Source organism: Suncus etruscus, chromosome 6 (assembly GCF_024139225.1).
Source record: "Suncus etruscus isolate mSunEtr1 chromosome 6, mSunEtr1.pri.cur, whole genome shotgun sequence".
Classification (NCBI taxonomy): domain Eukaryota; kingdom Metazoa; phylum Chordata; class Mammalia; order Eulipotyphla; family Soricidae; genus Suncus; species Suncus etruscus.
Genome location: NC_064853.1, coordinates 24,908,023 through 24,919,612, shown reverse-complemented (window position 1 = coordinate 24,919,612; position 11,590 = coordinate 24,908,023). Strand labels below are relative to the sequence as shown.

Below are 11,590 nucleotides of genomic sequence, written 5' to 3'. Positions count from 1 at the left end.
TGGATGTTGTCCTCTCCTTAAAGGCTGAGGCAGGAGTGGGGAGGAACACACTAGGGTTACAGGAAACTGGAGCTTCTCTTCCCTATTTGGAGTCATACATTGTCCTGGGGCTCTTGTTTTATCCAGATGCTCCTTGGGGTGACCCGGGGAGACACAGGATACTGTCTTGACCCCCTGGACAGGGTGGATGCAGGGGACGATGCTGCCTGGAGGCCTTGGCTGCTCCCTGGGCCCTGTGTGAAGGGGGTTCTCTGTCCTGTACCACATGGAGGGTCCCTGCTTCCTCCACTTGAGTGTCCCAGGAGGGCCCCGTGGTAGTGAGTGAGATGGACAAGCTAGATGGATATGCATATTTCGGCTCGTGGGGCAGCCAGTGCAGCAGAGGTGGGAGTGGGGGTCAGGGGTCAGGCCCAACTTTCCAGCTGCTAGGGGTGGTCCTGGCTTAGACCACAGAGCACAGGGACAGTCTGGTCTTGTAATGCTGTCTTGGGGTCCCTCACCTCCACTGGGAGTCCTTCGACCCCTGAACCCCGCATTCTAGCTTCTTGGGCACCCGCCTCTACCCTTCTCCCAGTCTCGAACTCTGGGGTGCAACTCAAAGTAGAACTAGGCCCCCTGTGTCTTATTTCCAGTTTTTAATGTTTTTCTTGTAAAACCAAAAATATAAAACTGGCAGGGAAGTGGCAAATAGGTTCTGTACATTTTATATACACGAGGTCTGTGATTTCAAAACCGCAGAGGAGCACGAAGGAAGATGCCGTTGAGGGAGGTCCCAGGGCCTGGATCCTGGCGGACTCCCCCAGCTCAGTCCCCGGTGTGGTGTGTGTATGGGGGCTGCAGTGGGTAGGGACCAAAGTGGGAGCAGGCGGCACCCACAGGCCCAGGTCCCTCAGGTGTCCGTGTAGATGGATGGAAGGTGGCCCAGGCAGTGGTCGAAGGCCCCGTTGGGGAAGAAGCCACAGTCTTCCTGGCCGCTGGACACGACGTCTTCGGAGGACTGTGGGGGCAGCACTGGGGGGCAGGGGGCCTCGGCCAGGGCTTCATAGCCTGTGTGGGGGACAGGTTGGGACTGAGGACCCAGGACTTTCAGTCACTCTTCATGCCTCTGGCTGTCTGCCTGCGCAGAGCATGGTATGTCCTGAGCCATCTCTGCCCTCTTTTCATGCTGACTCCAGGGTCACAGAGGGTCCCGGGAGGAGGCCAAGGAGCACAAAGCAGCTGGGGAAACAGGCAGGAACTGACTGGGGGCAGGATGTGGGAGGAGTGGGATACAGCTACTGCCCTTGGGCTGGACCCTTCCTGGTAGGAGGGCCTGGCCCAGTCCAACCCTTTTTTTGGGTGGGGGGATGCTGGGGATCGAACTTGGTCAGCAGTGTGCAAGGCAAATGCCCTACTCGCTGAGCTATTGCGCCAGCCCTTGGCAGCAGTTCTTATTCTCTCTCTCTCTCTCTCTCTCTCTCTCTCTCTCTCTCTCCTCTCTCCTCTCTCTCTCTCTCTCTCTCTCTCCTCTCTCTCTCCTCTCTGTCTTTCTTTTTCCAGTCCAACCTTGAGACTCCAAAACCAGTTTCTCTTTCTTTCTTTCTTTCTTTCTTTCTTTCTTTCTTTCTTTCTTTCTTTCTTTCTTTCTTTCTTTCTTTCTTTCTTTCTTTCTTTCTTTCTTTCTTTCTTTTTCTTTCTTTCTTTCTTTCTTTCTTTCTTTCTTTCTTTCTTTCTTTCGTTCTCTCTTTCTCTCTTTCTCTCTCTCTTTCTTTCTTTCTTTCTTTCTTTCTTTCTTTCTTTCTTTCTTTCTTTCTTTCTTTCTTTCTTCTCTTTCTTTCTCTTTCTCTCTCTCTTTCTTTTTCCAGTCCAACTCTCTTTCTCTCTTTCTCTCTCTTTCTTTCTTTTTCCAGTCCAACTCTCTTTCTCTCTTTCTCTCTTTCTCCCTTCCTTCCTTCCTTCCTTCCTTCCTTCCTTCCTTCCTTCCTTCCTTCCTTCCTTCCTTCCTTCCTTCCTTCCTTCCTTCCTTCCTTCCTTCTTTTTCCAGTCCAACCCTTGAGACTCCAAAATCCTGGGTGAAGGAGAGTGGCCTTCCCTGGGACTCAGTCCTACCGAACTAGAGCACCACTCTGGGTGGCGGTGGGCAGCTTAGCAGCCAGGCTCTAAGAGGGGTTCCAGGATGGGGCAAGGGAGGAGAACTGTGTGGAGGTGGTGTGAACAGGAGCCCTGTAATGGGAGCAGGGAACACCCCTTGCAGATAGGAACCCAAGTCTGCCACACTCAGGAGGGGTCACACTGCCTGGAAATGACAAGCATTAGGTCTGCATGCATCACATCCACAGATGTGTGGCAGGGTGTGTGTGAAGGGGTCATTTCGGTCGCAGATGGACTCGCAGGCCAGTGTCCTGTCCTCCCTTTGCATCCCAAAGTAGCTCGGGCCCTCTGTCCAGGGAACCTGCTCCAGGCAGTCTGATGCAGATTTGACATAGATGGGTGTGGCTTGGGAGATTCTGGAAGGGTCCAGGCTGACCCATGTGACCCATTCCTCTATGTCTCCCCTCTGTGCTTAGAATCAGTTGCAGTCTGAGGGTTCGTGATGCCAAGAACCTGGCTGAGGTGGACATGGCCTACCCTAAATCCAGCATTGGTGGGCATGACCTCCAGGGGTCACAGCCTGGGTGGGCGTGGTCTCTCAAGCCAGATATGGTGGGTGTGGATTCTCTGGGTACATCTTTGTTGGCTGTGGTCTCCTCATAGACAACCTCTGTTGGGCGTGGCCTCCTCCTGGGGCTAGACTAGCAGCCAAAGGCCAGTTGCTGGGTGTGGGCGAATGGCAGGTGGGCTTACCTGTGGCTGGCAAAGGGGCCCCAAGACTGCTGTAGCCGTTGGGCCGCAGGGGGTGGAAAGGGTGGGTTTCCCCAGCCAGTGCCTCTCCACCTGTTGCTTCTGCCGGCCGGTAGCAGTCGCCATAGGGGAAGCAGCTGGGCACAGAGTGAAAGCTGCCCTGGTACCCTGCAAAGGGCACAGAGCCACAATCACCAAGGAGCGTGCCCAGGTGTCTGTCCTTCTGTCTCACTGGCGGTGAGAGAGAGAGGAAATTCCTGGTATGGCAGCAAGCAGCAATGGTACCTTGCCATGAGGGTGAGGGTCTGGGGACCTGCTCCTGTCCCCTCTCTGGCTCCCCTTCCTCTTTGATACACCCCCTCACCCTGGCCAGCACTTACCTTGTGGGCTGGGCAGAGGTGGGGGTGGAGGGCTCTGGAAGGGCGGGTAGGGAGGCTTGCTTGGGAGCGTGGGGAAAGATTGGCCTCCTGGAGAATGGCCCTGGGAGGATGGAGGCAGCAGCGGTGTCCCGAGCCCCTTTAGGGGGCTGACCATGGGTGGCAGGAGACCAGGGCCCAACCTGGAGAGAGTAGACATAACCATCAGCAGGAAGGGTTGGGTGAGGAAAAGGGGCTGCTGTTGGTCCCTCCAACTGTGAGCTCACCACCCAACCTGCCCTAACTGGCCACGTGCCATCAGAAGTGGAACTCTTTAGTCCTGATCACATCCAAACAAGAAAGAAGGGATCGGAGAGGTCACATGGGGTCCAGGTTCTTGCCATTGCAAGAGCTGGTGCTTAGGGCTGATGGTGAGCCAGGTGCAGAGCTTCTAGCAGGAGCTTTGCAGGACAGAGCGAATGAAGCCCTGTCTGTTCTCACCGTGCCTGTAAATGCTTCGTGACTCAACCTGAGTTTCCTGCAGCATCACTGCACTTGCCACAGTGTAGGCAAGTGCCACAGCAGCTACCTTGCTATGCCCTGATGGACTTGCTGCGTCCCTGGACCACTGCATCTCTGCCGGACCCACTGCACCCACGTGGGACCAGATGTATCCGATGTATCTCCCATGCACTGTTTGTACCCCTCCTCATCCTGCTGCATCCCCTGCTATATTCCTCTGCCTGCTACAGCTCTCATGAATCTCCTACTGCATCCTCGACCACTGTATCTCCTGGACCCACTCAACACCTGTGGGATTTCTGCATCCTTGTTTTACCACCCTGCATTCTACCCTGGACCTGCTGAATCTTCCCTGTACCCCCCTTAGACCTGCTACATCCCCCTAGGACTCTCTACACCCCCTGCATCCTTTCCAGACCCACTGCATTCCCTATAGCTTTCCTGGATTGTTGCATTCTTCATCCCTCCTGCATCCCCTTAGGATTTGTTGCATCTTTGCTGGTCCCACTGCACCCTCAAGGGACCTGCATCTCCACTGTACTCCCTGTATCTCCCTTGGCTTGCTCTATTCCCCCTACACCCCGTGGACCTGCTACTTTCCTCTCTGCACCTGCTGTACATTCTGCATCCACTCTGGGCCTGCTGCATCTCCCACTCTATTCCCCTGCCTGCTACATGCCCTGTGCATCCCCACATCCCTCTGCATCCCCTTGGATCTGCTGCATCCTCTGCTACATTCTTCTGTCTGCTATACCCTCCATTTCATTCTCCCCCTCTGCACTCTCTATGATCCCACTGCATTCCCTTATACCACCCCTGAATGCTATACTCTCTCTCTCTCTCTCTGGACCTACTGAAAGCTTCTTCCTGGGAGAATGAACAACCAGGCCACATTGTCACCAGTCATGGAGGCTTTTCCTCGTGCCAGATCCTGAGAAATGGCCCTGTAGTCTCCATGCAGTGCAGAAAAATTAAAGTTTAGAAAGGTTTCCCCAGACCTCACTGGTTACAGCAAGGGTACACTGCACAGAAAATGTCCCAGCCTGAGGAAGGCTTCAGTATGAGGAGCTTTTCTTTGCCTTCGTGGGGTACAGATTGGGGCTATCTTCATCCCTGGGTATTTCTCCTTCCCTTGTTGTGTCCTATATACAAAGGGAGATCAGCCACCCGTTCATTCAGAGCCTACTGGGTGTGACCCAACCCACTATAGTTATAGGACTCTAGTAACAGAGTCCTGTAGTGGTTGTTGCCCAAACTCCACTGAGCCCAGGGAGATCAGATTCCCTTTGCATGCTGCCTTTCTACACCTCTGAGGGACAATGAGGTGGGTCAGCTGGGCCCCAGCAGGGCTAAGAGGCAGACACTTGCCTTTTAAGCATTTATGTGGATCAGAGAAAAGGAGAGAGATGGCACTCAGCTGCCCTTTCTCTACGCGAATTACTGAGCACCCACACTCAAGAACCCTCCAATGTTACTGAGTTCTCAGGGACACATGTCCCCTTCCCACTGGGACATGAGGTAGTGGAGGCACAGTTCTGTGGAGTACAGAAGAGATCTGGGGAGAGGTACCAGGCTCTGTGTCTGGGGCTCCGTGGGGTCCCTGTCTGCTTCTTCCAGCACAGCCTGCCCACCGCACTGTTGTTCATTTATTGGGGACACCCCATCACCATGGGCACAGAGGGCAGCACAAATAGGGCCCAAGTTGGGTCAAGCTATCACACCCTATAGGTACCTGGATCAGCCTATACATCAGCCAGCTCAATTCCCAGCAAGGTTCTAGGATTCAAAATCCTCCTTGATGGGGCCAGACAGATAGTACAGCGGTAGGGCGTTTGCCTTGCACACAGCCGATTTAGGACAGAAGATGCTTCACATCCTGGCATCCGTATGGTCCCCAGTGCCTCCCAGGAGCAATTTCTGAGCGCAGAGCCAGGAGTAACCACTGAGCGCTGCCGGGTATGCCCCCCAAAATAAAACAAAACAAACAAAAATCCTCCTTGAAGTTTCCAAGTCTGAATCCAAGCACTCTCAGTGAATTGGGGTCTACCTTGAGGCAATGCTGTGTGCAGGCATGTGTTCTGACACATTTCCTGAGGGTAGTGCAGGGGGCGTGGCCTAAAGGTGTCCCATTCCTTCCCTATACTCGGTGCCACCTGCCTTATGGCCACCCCAGCTCCTCCCAGATTTTATCTGCAGGGGAAACTCCCTCTCTGTCGCCCTGGCTACTCAGTGCCAGCGGCTGGAGACACCAACCAAGGCCTCCTGAACTGCTGTTGTACAAAGGCCCGAAGGGACTGGCATGGCAGCAGGACAAGCTGCTTGAGGAGGAAACAAGCCTTCCCCCATTTGTTGGCCTGTCTAGGGCACCATCCACCCCAGACACAGAAAGTGAAACGAAATAACACAGCAAGCACCCAGCGCCTCCCTGCCTTGCCGAACTCTCTGAAAGGAGGAGAGATCTGCGGGTGCGCCTCTTCTGACTCATGCGGAGGATTCCTAAGTCAAATATTTTTGCTTCAATTGGAACCTATAAAAATTAATAGAAAACCACTGGCCTGGCAGAAGGAGGGTTTCATACTTTGCACGAGGCTCGGGAAATGCCCCTGATGGGGCATCCTTACTGCGCCAGGGTAAATACATTGGCTCATGATGTCAGGCCCTCTCAGCCTATGTTCGAGTGAATCAGTTGATTCTGCAGAGCTATTTCCACATGGCAGCACCCCCGTGGGGAGCCAGGAGTGGCCGGCCATGTTGACTTTGGCATCAAGGGGAGGCTCTCAAGGGCTAGAAAAAGAACCCATTCAAAGCCGGCCTGCTCTGCCTTTCTCTCCAGCGTGCCCGGCGCCCGGTGCCCAAGGATGGGGCAGACGGGGGTCCTGTCTGGCCCTGTCGTCACCCGGCTGCTAGCAGCGGGAGTTCCTGACGGGCACTTATGCAGGTGGGTGATGGATGAGGCAGAACAGGGTGCAAAGACCTGAGCCAGGCAAGGCTGTGAAGGTTTATTTTCCTTTGGCTGGAGACGTCTTAGGGGCTGGCTGGTAGGTGAGCTGATGTCCTGCTCATGGATGGGAGGGGGTGCTCAATAGGGCCTGTGTAGGTGATACGTGGTATCATAGCTCTTCACCAGCTTCCTACCGGAGGGTCATTTAGAGTCCACCACACTGAGGAGGAAACAGGAGGCCTGACGAGGGCTGCATTTTCTGGGGCCCTCTGTACCCCACTGGGCCTATACTCTGGGCTTTCCTATTGTGCAATGGATATTCTACCTGCTGGGCTGATTCCTGATGTCCTCTCCACTCTCTGCCCACCCACTTGTGTCCTCCCCAGCTGACCCAAGTTCTGGCCACCATCCTGCACCCCAGATCTCCAGCCCCACACAACAGGCAGGGGATGTTCTTATCCCCAGGCCCCACGGTATCTCTCGGTACCCTTCAGACCCAGCTAGGCTTGTCAGGGCCGGGCAAACAGGATAAGATGTAAAGCTCTGTTTTGCAGATGGCTGATAGCAATTATAACCCTGGTACCATATATGGTCTCTCTAGCATCCCAGGAATGATCCTTGAGCACAGTCACGAGTACCCCTTAGTACTGCAAAAAACAAACTAAAGGAACCAGATCGGGCCAGTCCTACCCAAGACCACTTGGTCTAGCTTGTGACCAGTCTCTGCACTTGTTCACACGGTGACCCTTGATTCTCTCCCTCCCTCCAGCTGTTCATTCTATTGCCCCTCCACACCCTTCATCACCTAGGAGCCTGGCTTTACATCACCTCTTCCAGAAAGCCTTCCCTGACTTTCTCCATTATTCCACTAGGTTTACTCCCAATTCTTCCAGTTCCTTCTGTTCATGTCCCTGGAGAGCTAGTCCACACTGGGACCCTTGGCGACCCCAGTGCTAGCCCCGGAGTCTACCCACATCCAGGACTCTAAAACTGAATGAAAGAGCCAATGATCGGAGGAGCCAGTGAAGAACTGGAGTCACAAATCTGGTGATGAGTCTTCTCTGGCCCAGGCACTGAGAGTCCAGGCTGCAGTGTCAGGGAGGAAGAAGGCTGGGCCTAGGTCTTAGGGACAAGTCTGATTACACTGTTATGCTGGTGAGTGAAAGTGGCAGGGAGGGCAGGCAGGGGGCCTCCCTCTGCCCAGTGCAAGGGAAATGCATTCCGGCAGTTTTAGGGGCTGAAGTGAACACACATGCCACTTCTAGCCAATTAAGGGACCACGATGAGAACCACATTGAACCTAGAGCGGCTGGTCCTGTATGCATGCAGCAACCCTGCTGCGAGTGCAGAGAAAACCCAGCTGACCAGCCTCTCTAGAGTGGCACTGGCAGTATTCACTGCTCACCCAGGGCACAGAGTGACGGCCCCAGGGAGGCCCTGAGCAGTCGGCATTCAGGGAAAGTGTTTGGCTCCTTCCTCCCTCCCTCCCTCCCTCCCTCCCTCCCTCCCTCCCTCCCTCCCTCCCTCCCTCCCTCCCTCCCTCCCCCCTCCCTCCCTCCCTCTCTCCCTCCCTCCCTTCCTTCCTTCCTTGCAGTAGGCATTCAGGGAAAGTGGCTACTTCCTTCCTTCTTCTTTCTCTCTCTTCCTTTTCTCTTTCTTTCTTTCTTTCTTTTTCTTTCTCTCTTTCTCTCTCTCTTCTTTCTTTCTTTCTCTCTCTCTTTCTCTTTCTTTCTCTCTCTTTCTTTCTTTCTTTCTTTCTTTCTCTTTCTTTCTCTCTCTTTCTTTCTTTCTTTCTTTCTTTCTTTCTCTCTCTTTCTTTCTCTTTCTTTCTTTCTTTCTTTCTTTCTTTCTTTCTTTCTTTCTTTCTTTCTTTCTTTCTTTCTTTCTTTCTTTCTTTCTTTCTTTCTTTCTTTCTTTCTTTCTTTCTTTCTTTCTTTCTTTCTTTCTTTCTTTCTTTCTTTCTTTCTTTCTTTCTTGTCTGTTTTTGGTTTTTGAGTCACACCCAGCAGCACTCAGGGGTTACTCCTGGATCTATGCTCAGAAATTGCTCCTGGCTGGCACAAGTGACCATATGGTATGCTGGGATTCGAACCAATGACCTTCTGCATGAAAGGCAAATGCCCTACCTCTATGCTCTCTCTCTCTGGCCCCTGGTTAGTGCTTTCTAACTACTGCATGGAAGACAGAGGGTGTGGAACTAAGTGAAGTCTGGTCCTTGTGTCATCAGCTGGCAGGGCAAGTGGGGGAGAGAGAGAGCAGCTGGCACAGGCACAGGGAGTTTCTGGCAACATCCCTCAGGAACAGACCAATCAGAGGTCCATAACTGCCTCCCACTGGAGTCCCCTAGCAGACCTGAGAGGATTGGCTCTCTCCATACCCATCCCTGGTTCTCTCCGTCGTGGGCAGAGGTGACAGGTGCTGGTGGGAAGTGGTGGCGTCCAGTAGGTGGTGCCTGGCAGGGACTTCGTGCGTGGGGGGCAGGATGGTAGAGGCGAGCCCATTGTGGGGGGCGACAGAAGCAGGGAACAGACCTGGGGAGAAGCACATAAGAGTCACAGGTGTTGGCTGCTCCCTGGATAGGTTTGTGGGGCCCCGGAACTGAGGTGTTTGCTGTGAGAGAGGCAAGAGGGGAAACGAACAAAGGGTGCTGGATAGGGGCTACTCATGGCGGAACCATGGCTGTGTGAGCTGCCCACACCTGACGAGGGAACGAGCCTGGCACATGGCATGAGGCTAACAACAGGGAAGATATTGGGAGTGTTTGAGAGTGTGTATGCAAGTGTGTTGTGTGTGTATCAATGTGTGCTAATGTGTGTGTATATTAAGGTGTGGAGGGTGCATGGGTCAGGAACTTCAAAGCTTTCAGATTGTTCTATGAATGTAGGGGGCTGGTCTGTGACCCCCCCCCCACCGAGCCAGGCAGGGACCTTTGAGAGAAGCAAAGTCTAGCTCAAACCTGACCATCCTCTCTAATAGGCATAACCACCACAAAGCGTCCCACTGCCTTTGAGAAGGAACAAATGTTCCATCATCACAAGAGCTTGGATGTCCATTGCACAACTTTTAGGGAGCAAATGTCTGGGCCAGCGACCTGAGGCACCTCAGAGAGGGCTGCCATAGACAGTTGTACAGACTGTGCACTGTACCAAGATCCCAGCTGGCCCAGCTGCACACCTGCCCCAGTCTAGATGCCTAGAAGACACCCATAGTGTCATAATATCTTTCACTACCGATATCGTCCCCTTGGTAAGAAGACCAATCAGGTGAATCAAATGAAGGAACTAAGTCAGAGTGTGTGCTTGCTGGGGTTTGTTCTTGAAGCTAGACCAAAATCTTTCACTAAAGAACTTTAGTTAGAGGGGAGGAGGTGCATCTCTGCTCTGAAACTGAAAGCTGAGGACACAGAAAGGGTATATGTTTTTATGTTCCCTGTTTATTGATATATATATATACATATATATGTATATATACAAATTATTTTTTGCTGTACCAGATACTGAACCCAGGACCTCTGAGCCACTGAGCCACATCCCTGGCCCTCATTTTCCTACTTTAAAGTTGATTAAAAAAAACAAACAGGTATTAATTTTGTATCCCTCTTCAACTGACTGTGCTTATTCGAATTTGAATAGAAGTTGATGTTATTTTCCCTGAAATGAATTCAAGTCAATGATTTGGTTGGATGTTGGGCTTAGAGGGGACAGGTATGCCCTGCCTATAATGACAGGTCCAACCTCCGTGGGTGAGGAAAATCACTCTGCTCACAGTGGTTCCAAATCCAGTTCATTCCTTATCACCTGGAGGGCACTGGAGATGACAGCATGATGGGGTGAAAGAAGAATTTTTACTTTCTCAGGTGGTGAGATCCCAAGTCTTGCAGGGGTACTGAGCAGAGTGGTGGCTGGGACCACACACCGATGTCTTAGGGAGAGGCTAAAGTCAATAACTGCAGGGACATGATAGAGTGGAGGGAACTGTGGCCAAGTGCAGAGAATGTGTCCCTGAAAGGCTTTTTTTTGTTTTTTTTTTGTTTGTTTGTTTGTTTTTGGATCACACCAGCAGCACTCAGGGGTTACTCCTGGCTCTACGCTCAGAAATCACTCCTGGTAGGCTCGGGGGACCATATGGGATGCTGGGATTCAAACCACCGACCTTTTGCACACAAGGCAAACGCCTTACCTCCATGCTATCTTTCCAGCCCCAAAGCTTTTTTTTTTTTTTTAAACAGTGAAACCCTACCTTTCAGCCCCTGGAATGAGCTTGGCAAATAAATAGGGGCAAATAAAATTAGGTGTGATTCTGCTCTTCCAGCTATTGCCAATTAAACATCTGTAGACATCTAGCTCTTTCTCCGCCACTAGCTTAACTACTAGCTTGACTGTGGGGACAGCACAGGATCCCATTTCAGATGAAAAAGTGAAGTCTTATATGTATGTCCATGATCTCTCCAAAGACACATGTGGGCAGTTTCCCTGGCCTGTTTCCCTCGCCTGAAACCAAGAGGCAGACCCGTAGCCAGAAGGTCATCCTGGGCACCGAGAGTTTGGACATCTCAGGGTGCTGACCATGTGCTTGAGGCTCTCTGCTCCCTCCCATCTATCCTTGGTCCCTCAAATTTGTTCAGAGAGGCCAAGGGTATTCAGTGGGTGGGGCCTGGCACTGCTCATGTGTTCAGCATAGAGCCTCCTCACCTGCCATCTGGAACTGATTTGGGGGCCTCACAGCTGAACAGCCCGGAGTCCTGATGGCTTCTGCTCCCTTTCCCTCAGCCATGCTGACCTCATGCTTCTCGCATCCTTGTTGACCACCTTGGCCTGGGGGCTGCACCGAGCCTCCAGGAGGCTCCGCTGACTCCAGGAAAGTCCTAAGGGGCTGATCTCGACTGACTAGAGATGAGTTTCCCAAAAAGACCCTGGAATTCTATCCAAGGATACCCCTCCCTCACTCCATT

At 52.5% G+C, this 11,590-nt stretch overlaps 1 protein-coding gene across 1 annotated transcript in view; it reads right to left on the bottom strand.

Annotated features, from left to right (window-relative positions):
• Window positions 1-688: 688 nt before the first annotated feature.
• The window catches only part of GLIS1 (GLIS family zinc finger 1), a 188,388-nt gene continuing 177,486 nt past the window's right edge, over window positions 689-11,590 (bottom strand). The window contains exons 7-10 of the mRNA XM_049774705.1: window positions 9,017-9,170; window positions 3,201-3,379; window positions 2,824-2,988; window positions 689-1,047 (exon numbers count right to left, since the gene is read on the bottom strand). Of these exons, the coding sequence (XP_049630662.1) occupies window positions 890-1,047; window positions 2,824-2,988; window positions 3,201-3,379; window positions 9,017-9,170 (656 nt within the window). The 3' untranslated portion in view covers window positions 689-889. The remainder of the gene's footprint in view (window positions 1,048-2,823; window positions 2,989-3,200; window positions 3,380-9,016; window positions 9,171-11,590) is intronic.